This window comes from Orbicella franksi, chromosome 12, assembly GCF_964199315.1.
Source record: "Orbicella franksi chromosome 12, jaOrbFran1.1, whole genome shotgun sequence".
Lineage (NCBI taxonomy): Eukaryota > Metazoa > Cnidaria > Anthozoa > Scleractinia > Merulinidae > Orbicella > Orbicella franksi.
In genome coordinates this window covers 18760342-18778128 of record NC_138156.1, presented here as the reverse complement: position 1 = coordinate 18778128, position 17787 = coordinate 18760342, and the positions used below count along the sequence as shown (strand labels likewise).

Here is a 17787-nt window from a genome sequence, read left to right as displayed (position 1 = left end):
TACATTCGAAAACAGAAATGCCACACGCTATAATCTAAGAATATTCACAAGAATAATTTCAGCCTAAAATCGGCAGAAAAATAAGAATATTCAGCCTCGGCCCGAGAAAACAATATTCTTTTAATAAAAAAAGTGTAAGCTGGACAATCTAAGTTACGTGTACAAGTAAACCCCACGAATGCTGAAACTCTAGGAAACAAATAACTTTTGAAACCCACAGATTCCAGCCTCTTTAACAATCACGAAATCTTTTACTGAAATATTGCGCAACGAACCCAAAAATACTAAATAAAGAGAAAGAAATGTTGATAGTCTCGATCCTCTCGTCATCTAATTAATTATTATGATCTAATCTGTCGCCGAGAGGTTATTTTGTTGGCTTAGCACCTTATACCCTCTTAGACTGACAAATACTTCTCAGGGCTTTAATTCAACTCAAATAATTTTTATTAAATAATCACTCATTATTATATATTATATTTACAAAATGTTTTATGCTCTTTTGTAATTAATAAATAAGAAAAATAACATTTGCCGTTAAAAAACGCGTTCATTATATAGAAAAAGCATCTACAATATAAATGGGTTATTTACCTATCTTTTCAGAACAACACGACGTCACTGGAAGTACATCAATCGAGAACAAAATGTTGATTCACTAAACACCACCGATAACTTCAACCAATGTAAATAATAACAAAGTACACTCCCGCAAACGTTCAAAGCTTAGAAAGATAAATCTGTGGTCTTCTAAGAACAAGATCCACCATGGCGCTAGCTTCTATAGCACAGCCCCACGAGAAAGTCACACCCGAGCCTCCATGTCCATAGTTGTGTAGAACAGAAGGACACACTGGATCCCACTCCAGCCGAACGTTGCCTTTACGAGCGGGCCGCAGTCCCACCAACACTTCCTCTACGTCCTTGTCTCCATAGTTACGAAGGGGAGGATAGAACTCTTTGACTTTCTCGAACATTCCTCTGATTGGTGGATAATCGAGCGTGAGATTTCTGTCCCATTGGTTGGGTTGTACCATGCCACCCAGCCACAGTTTGTCGTCACCTCTTGGTAAGATGAAGACGAAGCTTTGTCCTTCTGATTTGGACTCGTCAATGTCTTCTATCAGAGAGATGCACATGGAGTGGTTGAGTTTAGGCATCAAACTTCCATCATTCTTGACCTTAAGAATCACACCTGTTATAAGAAATACAACCGCACGATTAGAACACAGTTCCATTTCAAAACGTTTCATTTATACTCCCGGTAAGACACCATAAATAACGCATACTATTCACGGTAGTTAAATAAATAAAGAAGTTATTTACCTCTCAAAGGGTAGACATCTTCATCCCCTGCCAGTTCTTTGGCGCTTAGTCCAGAGCAATTGAAGATCAGCTGAGCTTTGTATTTTCTTTTCAGGTCTTCTGCCTGATCTCTCAACAGTCCGTGAATTTCATCGTGTACAAAGCGACAGCCCTTGTCACGACACTGTTTGTAAAGCCACTGCATGTAGGTGACTGTGTCAACCATGGGAGCCATGTGTTGGTACGCATCCACTACACCCGTGTCTGTGTTCACAGCTGAAGGAAAGATCAAAGGAAAAAAAAAAAAAAACTAGTTTAGCCGGATAGTAATTAACTAAATGAATTCTATAACATCAACAACTTTCACAAGGTTGGAACTTTCAATTACGGAATTACGTTCAAGGAAACAGAGAAACTGGACTTTTTCAAATAAAAACAAAAGTTGTCAAACTTACCAGTTTCTTCAATGAGTTTAGCGTCATGGCGGAATCCTGGCAAGTGACATAATTCGTCCATCTTTTCCAACTGTGTAGGAAGATCATTGACCTGAGAGAGAAAGAGTAAGATTGTAAATATTCTGTTCAGTGTTGTGATTAAGCAGGAAAGACTCTCCTGTAGATATCGTTTAGAATCCGTGACAACAGAATGCACTGCGCTGATTCAAATTAAAATGGGTCTTGCGAAATCGACATTTACCTTTTCCTTGAAGTAGAAGACAGATTGTCTCAGGTAGGCTCCAGTTTCCTTTGGATTCATGGCTAACTCCATGAACTTGCCATAGCTGTCCATGCACCAAACCTTGGACCTCTCCAGTGACTTCTCGTCTGTGTGTCGTCCACACACTGCCGGAGGCCATTCCCACAGAGCGCCGGCGATCTCGGAGGTGATGCGTTTACCAGAGGCGACTGGTGAAGCGTACTCTTTTGCTACAACAGTGACTTTATACCTGAGAAAAAGAGGAATAAAAAAAATGAATTCTTTGATCTTCAAATGACTGCTTTGTGTTTAATTTACCGTTCTATTGCTTTTGAATTTTCTTATCTTAGCTCTATTTGTTCCTATGGCAGTAATTGCCTTTCGAGGACACGTTTCTCATTACAAAATCACCCTTTTAAAACTTCCCGTTGTTCCGGGAACTTTTTTTTTTGTTAAGTCACGTCAAGGAAAAACTGAATTAGTGGCGAATTTTCCTGTTACTCGGCAGAATTGTTTGATAACGAATCGAATTGTGTTCTACATAAACTATACAAAGATAAGTTTTAGCTTTGGTTTTAGGACCTTTTAGCGGAAAATCAACTTACCCTTTATTCAGCAACTGTAAGGCACTGGTCATTCCAACCACTCCGCCGCCAATAATCAGCACACGAGGAGCTTTCTGAGGGCTCTACATAACGGAAAAAACGTTTGCACTGATTTAGACTCTTAAAGTATTCTGCTCTTCCTTACCCTAACTTCTTTTGAACGGTCAATATCCTTACAACTTATTTTCTTTCCTCTCGTCACTTAATTTCCTAAAGAAATGTGGACTTTTGGTTTTGAAACTTGATAAACGTATATAAACGAAAATGAACCGGTGTGGTTAACTTAAGGCTGATGGTATTGCGCAGTTGATATTTTGTAAAAACAAGTCTTAAAATGTTCTGTGCACGGAAAATAACTTGAGATCTCTTCACTGAAATTGTTCCCAACTCTATCTTTCATGTGAAAAATTCTAACCTTGAGTTTTTTGGAGTTGTCCATGGTTGTTGTAAACTGCAAAGCCATGTTTTCTGAGTCTTCTCGATTCCTTGTCAGGATGATCTCTTGATTCTGTCTTCTCGAGTCTTCGAGGTGATTTGAACTACTTTGGCATTACACTCCGTATTTTATAGCGATGCTATACGGGTAGGTATTCAAAATTCGGAAGTTAAACAATGCAAGTCCTTCTCAAGGCGTGACGTCAATTTGCGTCTGAATGCATGACAAAGCACTTTGTACACTTTGTCACCAAACGGACCAATTGTGTTTGTCACGTTCTCGCAAAGCCAATACATTATTTAAAAGCCTTTGTCTTCAGGTTGCTGGGTGAGAAAGCCTCAATACCCAGACATTGTCTGTATTGCACGCAGGTCTAAAATAACCTTTTGAATAACAGACCATACAAAGGAATGCATGGACTGCTGTTACATTTGGAAATGTTTTCACAATGGTCACTATGATGACAAAATCGTTTGTTATTTGCTCCATACGTGATTTAGATTTCACATAGAATTTTTAAGGTAGAGTCTGCATACGAGCCAAGTGGCCCATCAGGCCGGAGCTTATCCCGGTTTCTGTAGCATGAAGCGACTAGGAGTATTTCTACTCCCCCCTGGATGGGATGCTAGTCCATCGCAGGGTTACCCCCAGCATTAAGTTCGCCGGTACCCATTTATACACCTGGGTGGAGAGAGGCACTGTGAGAGTAAAGTGTCTTGCCCAAGACTACAAAACAATGCCCCCCGGTCAGGGCTCGAATCCGGACCGCTCGATCCGGAGACGAGCGCACTAACCATGAGGCCACCGCGCATTTTATGGATTCATTCAATCGACACCCAGTGTCCTGGTCTACTAAACCAAGATAACGCTGGAAAGGCGTGACGTTCTCTAACGTCCAACTCCATGACTACCCACGGTGGCATCACATAATCTTGTTACACAACAGATATCCCTCACGTATTACTTTTTCAACCGGTACCACATCAAATATTTACAGCTACCCCAACACTACGAACCAAAAAAAGAAGTTGCAAAAATGGTCACTTTACAAGTATTACAAGTTTCGCCGCTTTTTTGTACCTCGCGCAGTCTTCAATTTCAACCAAATAATGACAATAATATGCTCACTTTTTACGAAATTTAACATTTGTGTACTGATTTCCGATTGATTGTCGATACGTGTCCGGTGATTTCCTGCCTCGTTCCAATATTTAATTTCTCTGATTTCCCCCAGCATTTCAACAATAAGTTATCAAAGAAAGTATCCAAATATAAATTAATTACTGCTGATGGGCGAGCCAATATCAGCTTCTATAGGATTTTTCTTCTTATTGTTATCATTGATCCCTAAGCAGTACTCCGAAATTAACATTTTCTGTACAAGATGTCAGAGCAGGTTTGACGTCACGCCAGACAGTGACAGTCATGTCGAGTGGAAGGAAGTGTCAAGGAACGCTTGCTTCTGAGATATGACATAGCATTTTGCATGTTTTGTCTGGCTCGAGGTCGCCATCAAACCAAGTTTACAGTTAGTACGCAAGAGAGAACCTCACCGGTTTAAATTCTGAGTATTATTAACAGATAAATTTCAGTGTTTTTGATGTCCTGTGTGATTTATTTAGAGGGGAGTGAATAGGGGTATGCAAATCCGCCAATCCGTACGTTTTTTCCGCCAAATCCGTCGATCCGCCGATATTTTTGTTCAAATCCGAAACCACAACCACATCCGGAAACAGAAGTGTAAAAGTTCAAATGTAAACTGGTAAATGTGAATGCCATTGTTAATTTCGCACAAATAGTAAGGCAACATGCTTGATGACTATAACACGGTACAATTCCAATAACAGTCTCACACCTGAGTTTAAATGAGCTTCGTTTGAAAAAAGAAATAATTTGGATGAACTCATTAACATACCGACCAAGGCTGAAGAAAGATCTATGATCCAAATTTCGTTTAAGCCCCAAGATTTGAACATCAAGACAGGCACAACCCGGAATCCGCGCCAAAATTCACAGCTGATCCACGATCCACTGTGTTTTAAATTAAAAAATCCGCGAATCCGCTCGATTTACCGCAAAAATCCACAATCCGTGGACTTTTTAAGGCCAAATCTGTCGATCCGAAAACCTATTCACTCCCCTCTATTTAGGTCTTGTGGGGGTGACGAGGGTTGACCGAGGAGTAGGAAAGCGTTAAGGGATGCCGTTTCATCTTTTTTGATGCTACAAACTTTCAAACGTGAGCGCAGAGGTGTTGTGAGTTTGTACTACTTCATGACTTCATGGTAAAGATACTTGTAGATTAAAGTAGGTGTTTAAAAGACCTCACATAACAATCCTGAAATCTACTGAAATGAAATATTAAAACGTCACGACACTGCAAAGAATTCAATTCACTTAGCTGCTTGCCCGATTAGCGTCAGTTTCTAACGAAGAATTACATATTGTTCTTTTAGATCCTTTTATAATAAGAAGAGTGCAAGGGATATTCAAGATATTGACAAGTCATGTTGAAATCATGTTGGGAGGTCACGCTTTGCCTCCCACCCTTTTCGAAACCAGGAAACTGTTATTAGTGGAAGGGGAAGTCGGCAAATAAGGTAGTTGCCATGGAATTTGTAACAAATTTAAACCCCGTTAATTTGTAATGTTACAGCCTTGTACTAACAATCACATACATTTCAGAGTTTATATTTTCTTTCCTTTTTTACTGAAAATGTTGTAAAATCCAAAATGCCACATTCGGTTCAAGTGTCACCCGGAACAGACCTTAACCAAGAAAAAGCAAGAAGCTTTGGCCTTATCATAGCGTAAGGCCAATATCAAAACAGTATTATATTGTTCTTATTCTTTATCTCCCGATCACGAAGGAATGCTACGCTTTCAGGCTTGCAGGGCGATGACGTCAAACTTTATGTTGTCAGTGTAAACACAAATTGATAATATCGGCGTTATTAAATATAGCTTAGATCATTCTCTGTGAAACGTTTTCAGGATCGTGTAGCACCAGTACTTAATTTCTATTCACTTCTTCGAAAATCGTGTAAATCGGCGAGTGAAAAGAATGTTCAGCCTTTGCTTTTAGACCGTTTAAACTATTTTTACGTGTTTTTGCGGTTTGATATAGATGTGATTAATAATTTCTTGATTGAATCCAGCGACGATGTAGGATATCATAATATCGCAGATTTTACAACGTACATATATAGATCTGTTAAGTATCAATTCAAGAATTTAAACTTTAAAGCACCAGCTTTGTTTAAAACGACTTTAAAGCCGAATACAACTATTTAGTTAGTTAAAATATCCGCAACATCCAATCAAAAAAGGAATTTTGACAGTCATTATTCCATTCGCACTTGTTGGATACGAGAGGATTATGGCAAACTCGGGGCATCTTCCTTGTTATTTATCACCTTTTACCCAACGCACGCTCATGACTGAATACCTGCTGATAACACCAAACCTACCTTGTACATGAAACGCCGCCGAAACAAGGCACTGGAGAGATCTCTGATAAATTTCTCGCCCTATCACCTTGCGTAATTTGCATACTGACATACGTCGAGGATGTTTGAAAAGAGTTGTCTTTGTCCCTCGAGTTCTGCCTATACATTAAGCACACTTTTAATAAAACTCCAATAATTTTTAATAAATATTCACTCATTCAAAATATATAATTTATTTACAACATTACATATTTTCTATTAGTTATTAATAATTGAGGGTAACTGATGAATCTCAGCAATATTTACAAATCATTTGGTAATTACAAGACACATCTACTGTGTTAAAGCATTCGTAAACGCAACCTTATGTCTTTTCCAGACGACAGACCATACAAAATTGCTCATGCATGTATGAAACATTTTTCTTTTAAAATGTTTTCACAATGGTCACTCTGGATAGCAAAATATTTATTTTTTATTTGCTGCATACGTGATTTAGAATTGACGGAGCATTTTATCCTTGGACACCCAGTGGCCATGATAACGCTGCAAAGGCGTGACGTTCTCTGACGTCAAATTCCATGACGGGCACGACACTTTGTCACAAAACACATCACTCACGTAATATGTTTTAGCCAACAAATTAACAGCTACACCAGGAGTTCGATAACGAAAAAAAGTTATAAAATGGCCAGTTTCCAAGTCTCGTTCGTTTTTGTGTACCTCGGGCAGCCTTGAATTTCAACCAAAAATATGTGTTCACGTCTTGCGTGTAACATTTGTGTTTGATTGACGATACGTGTCCAGGGGTTTCCTGTCTCCCTTCTAACATCTTTAAAATTTCTCCGATTTCTCCACCATATACCCACTAAGTTATTATGGAAGAACGAACTAAGATATAAATTATTTGCAGCTAATTCACCAGCCAGCATAAGTTTCTATGGGATTTGATCTTTTGTTTTGGTTATTATGGATCCTAACCCCTACTCCTAATGGCAGAACAATTGGACGTCACGCCAAGACAGTGACAGTCATGTCGTGAGGTAAAGAATACTGTTGCTTGTGAAATATGACATAGCATTTTTTGAATGTTTGTTTGGTTCTGTCTCTAAGAAGTCGCCATCAAACTCATACAATACATGTGTTCACAGAGGACCCACCAGTTTGAATTGGAGGGAGCCTGAGGAAATTAAGGGATTCTGTTTTACCTTACCTAAAGGAGATATAATTGAGTTGTAGATCATAAAAATCATCTGGCAATCTCAACCATTCTTTATAAAAGTTGTTTTAATTGAAGAAAAAGATAATCCGTAACAGTGAGCCGTGTATGGAGAACATACAGGCCTTATGTACGGTAGAGAAGTAATCTGGCAATTTAAAGCCGCACACACCTTGAAGTAATGTACACACGCTTACTCTCTTAAAAGCCAATAAGTTGTAGTAAGTATTAAAATTAATTGCCACCCAAATTGCAACCGGAGTATCAGGCCTGTCTTAGCAAGAGGGTAGGGGTATGGGGAGTTGCAGACTGGAGAAAGGCCTTTTCTTTGCCGGCTGTTTCCTCCTCCTACCCCGCGAGTAAGAAAAGCCTGATAATCAAGCTACCCAAATTGATTCTTTCCTGACACTAGGAGGCTATTATAATCGCGCGTGAGTCAGCCTTTCAAATAAATTACATACAGGTTTAATATGGTGACGTTATTTTCAAAATGGTGAACAAAATGTTTTTCCTATTTTGGTTTTTAACGAATCATTTTTTAACATTTACCATATATGGTGAAGATATTTACCTCCGGAACATCATTAAAGTACGTGTTAAATACAGCTTTACATAACAATCCAAAACTCTATTGAAAGGAAATATTAAAACGTCATGGCATTGTAAGGAATACTGCAGCAGTCAACATGCGACAGTTTCTAACAGGGGTGTATGTAGTGTACTTTTGCAATGAGAAATTGGTGAACCGATATGAGAAAGTGGTTGTACCAGCGATTTTCAGTATATAGACAAGTCACATGTTGAATTAAATCATGTTAGAAGGTTTTAATCGACCTCGCACACTCCTCAACACCCGGAAACTATTAAGTGAAAGGGGAAATCGGCAAATACAGCCGTTGCCAGGGAGTTGAAATAAACACGTTACGTAATCTTACAGCATTGTACTAACATTACAATCACGTACGTTTGAGAACTTTATATTTTCTTTTTTCTTTTTCATCTCACTGCAAATGTTCTAAAATCCAAAATGTCACGAGTAAGTCTCGGCCAGAATAGGCCTTACAAGCTCTGACCTCATTATAGTGCAAAGCCACTGTAAACTTGCCTCCCGACGAATGACTATCACGTCAAACTTGATAGTGTGTCAACACAAAATGATAATTCCGGCGTTAGTAACTGAATATTGAAAGTCTAGATCATTCCCCGAGAAACTCTTTCCTTTCTGTCTCGTGTGTCACTAGGAATTAATTTCTATTCTGATTTTTCGTGAATAATGCGAGGCCGGTAAATCGGCGAGTGAACGACAGCACAGGACCTTCGCTTATAGACCTGTTTACACTATATATTACGTGCTTTTGCGGAGTATGATCGATGTGATTCATAATTCCCTGATTCGGCAATCCAGTGACGATGTTGGATGAAATCACAGAAATCGCTTATTGAGGAAAAGTTAAGTTGATGTATAGGGCTTAAACTTGACGGAAAGTTAAGGATGGATTCAAGAATTTAAACTTGACACGAAGCACAGTTGGAGCATGATTAGTTGAGACATGGGGTAAAACTGCTGAAAAAACTTGTTTATGAACCTCGAGTTCTGTCTATATCTCCTCCCGTGAACGATCATTCACTAAAATTAAGCAAACTTTCAATAAAACTCCAATATTTTTTATTAAGTATTCACTTATTAATATGTATTATATTTACAAAATTATCAATTTTCATTATAGATAAAAATAAATAATAAATACAGACAATGAAATCTCTTTTGTGAAATAACGTTTCCAAATCAACTCGTAACCAACCCACATTGTGGATGTTAAATGATCAATGTTACAAAGCATTCGATTCATTGATTCATTGATCGAGACTACTCGAAATTTGCTTCACGGAACGAGACTTTCTGTATAGGTCAATTAATATTGACGAATTAAGCCTGACAAATGTTCAAAGCTTAGAGAGATAAATCTGTGGCCTTTTAAGAACACGATCCACCATGGCGCTAGCTTCTATAGCACAGCCCCACGAGAAAGTCACGCCCGAGCCTCCATGTCCATAGTTGTGCAGAACAGAAGGACACACTGGATCCCACTCCAACCGAACGTTGCCTTTACGAGCAGGCCGCAGTCCCACCAACACTTCCTCTACGTCCTTGTCTCCATAGTTACGGAGGGGAGGATAGAACTCCTTGACTTTCTCGAACATTCTTCTGATTGGTGGATAATCGAGCGTGAGATTTCTGTCCCATTGGTTGGGTTGTACCATGCCACCCAGCCATAGTTTGTCGTCACCTCTTGGTAAGATGAACACGAAGCTTTGTCCATCTGATTTGGACTCGTCAATGTCTTCTATCAGAGAGATGCACATGGAGTGGTTGAGTTTAGGCATCAAACTCCCATCATTCTTCACCTTAAGAATCACACCTGTTATAAGAAATACAACCGCATGATTAGAACACAGTTCAATTTCAAAACGTTTCATTTATACTCCCGGTAAGACATCATACATAACGCATACTATTCACTTGGTCATCGGTACAGTGTCGGTAGTTAAATAAAGGAGTTTTTTACCTCTCAAAGGGTAGACATCTTCATCTCCTGCCAGTTCTTTGGCGCTGAGTCCAGAGCAATTGAAGATCAGCTGTGCTTTGTATTTCCTTTTCAAGTCCTCTGCCTGATCTCTCAACAGTCCGTGAATTTCATCGTGTACAAATCGACAGCCCTTGTCACGACACTGTTTGTAAAGCCACTGCATGTAGGTGACTGTGTCAACCATGGGAGCCATGTGTTGGTACGCGTCCACTACACCCGTGTCTGTGTTCACAGCTGATGGAAAGATAAATTTAAATTTGTCAGAAAATCAATTTACTTCACCAACAAACAAACAACTAAGGAAAACAAGTTCAACGAGAACCGTGCGAAAGAGGGAATTCTTAAAATTGTTTAATTTTAAATATTCAAGGGAAAAGTCTTGTCAAACTCACCAGTTTCTTCAATGAGTTTAGCGTCATGGCGGAATCCTGGCAGGTGACATAATTCGTCCATCTTTTCCAGCTGTGTAGGAAGATCATTGACCTGACAAGGCAACAGCAATGTTGTTAATATCTCAGTCGTGTAGTTCAATAGTTCAGTCGGGCAGGAAATACAGAAGAGTCTGTAGATATCGTCGAGAATTAACAACAGATGCAAGCTGGTATAAAATAAAATGGGTCTTGTTAAATCGACATTTACCTTTTCCTTGAAGTAGAAGACAGATTGTCTCAGGTAGGCTCCAGTTTCCTTTGGATTCATGGCCAACTCCATGAATTTGCCATAGCTGTCCATGCACCAAACCTTGGACCTCTCCAGTGACTTCTCGTCTGTGTGTCGTCCACACACTGCCGGAGGCCATTCCCACAGAGCGCCGGCGATCTCGGAGGTGATGCGTTTACCAGAGGCGACTGGTGAAGCGTACTCTTTTGCTACAACGGTGACTTTGTATCCTTTCTGCAGAAGCTGTAATGCTGACGTCATACCTACAACTCCGCCACCTATCACCAACACGCGTGGAGCGCGGGATGATTTCTAAAAGTGAGAACGAGATGGAATTTAGCGATAGCCATATTGAATAAAATTGTGCTTGGACAAAATTGTTGACTTTACTTTTTTTTTTTTTTAGCTGAAACCTGATCTACAATGTACGAATCGATATATAAGTAATAAGGAAATGGGTTTCTCTCAGAAAATCATATTTTGTTAATGGTATTAACTACACTTTGTCCCGCAATCTGAAATTCTTACTAATGTACTGAAAAACAGAACTTGAAAAAACTCTTCAAAAATTCTTTTGATATTACCAGCTCAATAAAAAAAATCTGGCCCAATTTACTTTAGTTCCGAGCTGAGTTGAGTTTTAAGATAACAAAAGTTCGGATACCTTGGTGGAGCGTGAATAAGATGGAAATCCCGTCTCATGAATTTGCACAGGCATTGTAGGTTTCTTCTTTCTTCTTCCTCAAGATATTTCTAGACTTGCCCTCTAACTGCTGGTTAGTTCACAACTGATCTGGGACGTTTTCGTCCCTGAATTTATACAGTGGGTGGCTAAAACTGTTACGTGACCCTCGCAACAGAAAATTGTGTGATGAATCACTACGTGCACCTCGTACGTCACTCGTTCTCTGTCGATCGAGTATCGAGAATGTCATATCTAAAGAATGCTGACGCAGGATTCCGGTGAATGAAACAATGGACTCAATTCTTATGCATCTTATGAAGGCCATTAACGAACCACCAAGGTTGACCACGTACACTAATACTTCTCAATACTTCTCCTATTTGTTTCCTAGAATGCCAGATCTATTAGTTTTAATTTTTATTTCCTTTTATTCAGAGAATTTTAAGTTAGCCTCATGGCGCTTTCACGTAGTCCCAATATATTGTTTTAAAACCGTCGCAAAATATAAACTAAATATATAAATTGAAAACGTAAATTACAATTTTACATCATTAGTTTTATTTTAAAAACTGACCCAAACATGAAACAGCAATTTAATTAAGTAATTAATAATGGCCAATGAGTAGGTTAACATTATAATGGGCTATTGACCTTAGAATGATCTACTGGGTGCTAGGTCACGAAGCATTATGGTGCCTTTCACCTTTATCCGTGCGGTTTTGGCTCTCAACGTAAAGGTCCTGGCATATCTAGGCCTGTTCTAGCGAAGACTTGGACTTTTTACATTTTGGACTGAGAAAACTTTCAGTTGAAAAAAAGAAAAGACAAAAAATAGTTCTCAACTACGTGATTGATCATAAGTGTTCGAATTCTTCCCAGTTCTATGGCAACAGCAGTTTCCTTTTTTACTTAGGTCAGTTTCCGGTTTGAAGCGTGACCTTGCATTTCGGCATGACAGAACGGTTTTAGTTTTCTGTTGAACAAATGAAACACTTTTGAACCGTTTACTTGCGTAATTTCATAGAGAAGCTCATTCATTCATCCCATTACACTAGTATGACTAATAAGTTACAAAATAGTGGCCTGGCTGCACAGTTGGTCCCTACTAAAACAAATAAGGACTTCTGTAATGATTTTCGGAACTCTCAAGTCATTATTAAATATTATTCAGAATTGCAGTCATTGAAAACCTCTACTGAACAACTCCAAAATTGTGAGACAAAAACACACAAAAGATTGTAAAATGCTCGGACATGTGTCTCTTTCATTTCAGGATACACTTGACTTCACGCTTGCTGAGTAATCCGAAACTAATATGGTGTGACGTCAATGTTCCGCTTTGAGAAAATGGTAATTTTAGCTAATTTTGCCTTCGAATGAACATTTTATCATAAATGAATCATAAACCATTCCTTAAGAATTTTTCTGTGTCATATGAATTACCTGGAATTAATTCCCTATTCATTCTTAAATAATGTGACCTTAATTGAAGTAAAATTGAAGACGTTTTAAAAGAACGACGACAGGAAATCCATCGACACGTATCGTCAATAAATGAGAAATATTGCACGAATTTTCAAATTAATTTTATGCCCCCGGCGAACGAATTTCGTGAATTTTATCCGATTCAAATACAAAGCTACACGAGAAACACAAAAAGCAAAAACTTGCAAACTGGAATTCATCGTCGAACTCAAAGAACGGTCAAGTGTCATACGTGACCGACATGTTGTGTGACAACGTCATGTGTTGCTAGGCACGCGGTCGTCATGGAGTTTGACACAGAACGATGGAACATCACGCACGACTCCCCAATTTCTAACAGACGTGTTTAAAACACAAAATGACGGAATAGAGCAAAGGCACTACGAGTAAGGGTCAGTGAGGAATACGGGTGTCCGCAAGGGTTAACTCTTACAATTGTTGACAGCTAGAACTTTTGTGTCAGTGATAATTTAGGCTAACCGGAGTACTATGTAAGCTAACCGTAGTGCCTTCGTCATTTTGCAATTTCATGTTTTAAACACGCCTAATTCCTGGAGGAAGGAAAAATGTAATAGCTGTCAATCAATTATTTAACTCTGAGTGTCGATTGAGCGAATCAATGAAATGCTAAGTCAGACTCTATATCACGCATACGAGCGAAGAATTAGAAAGCAATAAAAAATGTTGGATCTGACCTAAAAATGACGGAAAAGTATAAAAACTAAATTTCCGGCTACGTTCTGTTTGCCTTCGTCGGAGTAAAATGACTAGGTGAATATATAAAAAGAGTTTTACATTGTGTAACACTTGTTTTGATCATTGGAAAGCATGTTTCCTGCATGCTACTCTGTTTTGATCCCTGGAAAGTATGTTTCATGCATGCAAGAGTAGCTATGTATGGTCTGTTATTGACAAGAATCCTGTGAAAAGGAGTCATTTATGACTAGAGTGTAATACATCAATTTAGGCTGTCGCACCCAGCAACCTAAGAACAAAAGGCTAATAATATTTTAGCTTTTCGAGAACGTGACAAACGCAATTGGTTTGTTTTGTGACAACGTGTAATAGGTTGCTTCGTCATTATGCAAGTAGGAATATTTGACGTCACGCTTTGGGAGGTATTTGTATTGTTGAACTTCCGAATTTTGAATACCTACCCGTATCACACTGTTATAAATACGGAGCGTATTGCTAAAGTAGAACAAATCACCTCGAAGACTCGAGAAGACAAAATCAAGAGATCATCCTGACAAGGAATCGAGAAGACTCAGAAAACATGGCTTTGCAGTTTACCACAACCATGGATAACTCCAAAACACTCAAGGTTAGAATTTTTCACATGAAAGATAGAGTTGGGAATAATTTCAGTGAAGAGATCTCAAGTTTTTCTTTTAAAGACCTCGTTTTGCAAAATACCGAACTGTATAATATCATGTCTAAACCAAAAATAAATGTAGTTTATCAACTTAGCCAAGATTAAAGTAAGTCCACACTCCCTTAGATATGAAAGATGACGAGAGAAAAGAAAAGAATTTTTTCGTCGGATTTTGATTATTAAAAGGAAATTTGTAAAAAGTAGAAACAAAAACGTTAATTGTTTTACCGTTTTCTAGAGCCCTCAGAAAGCTCCTCGTGTGCTGATTATTGGCGGCGGAGTGGTTGGAATGACCAGTGCCCTGCAGTTGTTGAATAAAGGGTAAGTTGATTTTCCGCTAAAACCAAAGCTAATACTTATCTTTAGCTAGTTTATGTAGAACACAATTCGATTCGTTATCAAACAACTCTGCCAACTAACAGGAAAATTCGCCACTAATTCAGTTTTTCCTTGACGTGACTTAACAAAAAAAAAAGTTCCCGGAACAACGGGAAGTTTTAAAAGGGTGATTTTGTAATGAGAAACGTGTCCTCGAAAGGCAATTACTGCCATAGGAACAAATAGAGCTAAGATAAGAAAATTCAAAAGCAATAGAACGGTAAATTAAACACAAAGCAGTCATTTGAAGATCAAAGAATTCATTTTTTTTATTCCTCTTTTTCTCAGGTATAAAGTCACTGTTGTAGCAAAAGAGTACGCTTTACCAGTCGCCTCTGGTAAACGCATCACCTCCGAGATCGCCGGCGCTCTGTGGGAATGGCCTCCGGCAGTGTGTGGACGACACACAGACGAGAAGTCACTGGAGAGGTCCAAGGTTTGGTGCATGGACAGCTATGGCAAGTTCATGGAGTTGGCCATGAATCCAAAGGAAACTGGAGCCTACCTGAGACAATCTGTCTTCTACTTCAAGGAAAAGGTAAACGTCGATTTCGCAAGACCCATTTTAACTTGAATCAGCGCAGTACAATCTGTTGTCACGGATTCTAAACGGGTGATGACTTTCCTGCTTAATTAAAACACTGAACGGAAGTATTTATAATATTACCGGCTTCTCTCTCAGGTCAATGATCTTCCTACACAGTTGGAAAAGATGAACGAACTATGCCACTTGCCAGGATTCCGCCATGACGCCAAACTCATTGAAGAAACTGGTGAGTTTGACAACTTTTGTTTTTATTTGAAAAAGTCAAGTTTCTCTGTTTCCTTGAACGTAATTCCGTAATTGAAAGTTCCAACCTTGTGAAAGTTGTTGATGTTATAGAATTCATTTAGTTAATTACTATCTGACTAAACTAGTTTTTTTTACTTTGATCTTTCCTTTAGCTGTGAACACGGACACGGGTGTAGTGGATGCGTACCAACACATGGCTCCCATGGTTGACACAGTCACCTACATGCAGTGGCTTTACAAACAGTGTCGTGACAAGGGCTGTCGCTTTGTACACGATGAAATTCGCGGACTGTTGAGAGATCAGGCAGAGGACTTGAAAAGGAAATACAAAGCACAGCTGATCTTCAATTGCTCTGGACTCAGCGCCAAAGAACTGGCAGGAGATGAAGATGTCTACCCTCTGAGAGGTAAATAACTCGTTTATTTATTTAACAACTGATGACCAAGCAAACATTTCTATTTTGCGTTACATATGGTGCATTAAGTTTTGAAATGTAACGGTGTTCTAATCACGCTGTTGTATATCTTATAACAGGTGTGATTCTCAAGGTGAAGAATGATGGAAGTTTGATGCCTAAGCTCAACCACTCCATGTGCATCTCTCTGATAGAAGACATTGACGAGTCCAAATCAGAAGGACAAAGCTTCGTCTTCATCTTACCAAGAGGTGACGACAAACTGTGGCTGGGTGGCATGGTACAACCCAACCAATGGGACAGAAATCTCACGCTCGATTATCCACCAATCAGAAGAATGTTCGAGAAAGTCAAGGAGTTCTATCCTCCCCTCCGTAACTATGGAGACAAGGACGTAGAGGAAGTGTTGGTGGGACTGCGGCCTGCTCGTAAAGGCAACGTTCGGTTGGAGTGGGATCCAGTGTGTCCTTCTGTTCTGCACAACTATGGACATGGAGGCTCGGGCGTGACTTTCTCGTGGGGCTGTGCTATAGAAGCTAGCGCCATGGTGGATCGTGTTCTTAAAAGGCCACAGATTTATCTTTCTAAGCTTTGAACATTTGCCAGGCTTAATTCCTGAAAAAGTCTCCCTCACTGAAGCAAATTTCTTTTAGTCTCGATCAATGGGCTTCCAATTATTTTGTAAAGAAACAAGGTTGATTGGATATCAAATGCTTTGTAACATTGATCGTCTAACATCCGCAATGTGGGTAGGTTACGAATTGATTTGTAAATGTTATTTGACAAAAGATATTTTATTGCCTTTTTCTATTATTTATTTGTATATATAAAGAAAATTGATTAATAATGTTGTAAATATAAAATATCTTTTAATAAGTGAATATTTAATAAAATTTATTGGATTGTCTGAGTTAAAGCTTGCAATTATTGCGTATTTGAAATTGGTGAATATCTAATTAAAAAAATGGAGTTTTATTGAACGTTTGCTTAATTTTAGTGAATGATCGTTCACAGTAGCATATGTAGACAGCACTCGAGGATCATAAACAAATTTTTTTCTGCATTCTTGGCTCATGTCTCCACTGGTCATCCTCCAACTGTGCCTGGTGTCAAGTTTAAATTTCTCAATTTAAACTTAACTTTTCGTCAAGTTTAAGCCCTCTACATCATTTGAACTTTCCCTCAATAAGCGGCTCCTGCGAATTCATCCAACATCGTCACTGATTGAATCAGGAAATTAGTAATTACATCGATAAACCGCAAGGGCATGTCATTACAGAGTAAACGCATCCTGAACTGTTGTGTACTTGACCCATATCTGACTATAGCGTTGCCGCCGAGGGTTTGAAATCCTGACCCCGCTTAGGACAAAAATACTCTAAAAACCCTACCTTGTGTAGGTCAAAGAAACACAAAGTAACTAGACCTAGACCTTCTGACTCTGTTTAGGACAGAGGCGAGTAAAATTGTAAACCCTGTTCAGGACAACCAGGCGAAAAAAACCATATCCTGCTGAGCGGCATGTCCCCATATAACCCAAATAAGGGAGTACTCTTCCCACCACCCGAGTGTTGTTCAGTCGCCGATTTACCGGCGTCACGTTATTTACAAAAATCAAAATAGAAATTAAGTCCTGGTGTTACACGAGACAAAAAGAGTTTCTCAGGAATGATCTCAGCTTTAACGCCGAAATTATC

The 17787-nt window shown here is 38.9% G+C and overlaps 3 protein-coding genes across 3 annotated transcripts; 1 reads left to right on the top strand and 2 right to left on the bottom strand.

Moving 5' to 3' along the window:
• Window positions 1-567: 567 nt before the first annotated feature.
• On the bottom strand, window positions 568-3113 carry LOC145464050 (D-amino-acid oxidase-like). The gene is made up of 6 exons (XM_081447867.1): window positions 3022-3113; window positions 2607-2689; window positions 2002-2251; window positions 1761-1851; window positions 1327-1581; window positions 568-1195 (listed from the first exon to the last, which is right to left on the bottom strand). The coding sequence occupies exons 1-6, from the start codon at window positions 3067-3069 to the stop codon at window positions 720-722; spliced, it is 1203 nt and encodes a 400-aa protein (XP_081303993.1). The 5' UTR covers window positions 3070-3113; the 3' UTR covers window positions 568-719.
• A 6455-nt stretch (window positions 3114-9568) lies between these two features.
• LOC145462275 (uncharacterized) lies at window positions 9569-11676 on the bottom strand. Its single transcript, XM_081445778.1, has 4 exons — window positions 11623-11676; window positions 10691-11270; window positions 10278-10532; window positions 9569-10130 (listed from the first exon to the last, which is right to left on the bottom strand). The coding sequence occupies exons 1-4, from the start codon at window positions 11674-11676 to the stop codon at window positions 9655-9657; spliced, it is 1365 nt and encodes a 454-aa protein (XP_081301904.1). The 3' UTR covers window positions 9569-9654.
• A 2725-nt stretch (window positions 11677-14401) lies between these two features.
• On the top strand, window positions 14402-16826 carry LOC145464165 (D-amino-acid oxidase-like). The gene is made up of 6 exons (XM_081447974.1): window positions 14402-14452; window positions 14742-14824; window positions 15170-15419; window positions 15564-15654; window positions 15827-16081; window positions 16210-16826. Exons 1-6 carry the CDS (start codon window positions 14405-14407, stop codon window positions 16683-16685), a joined length of 1203 nt encoding a protein of 400 aa, XP_081304100.1. The 5' UTR covers window positions 14402-14404; the 3' UTR covers window positions 16686-16826.
• The last annotated feature ends 961 nt before the right edge of the window (window positions 16827-17787 follow it).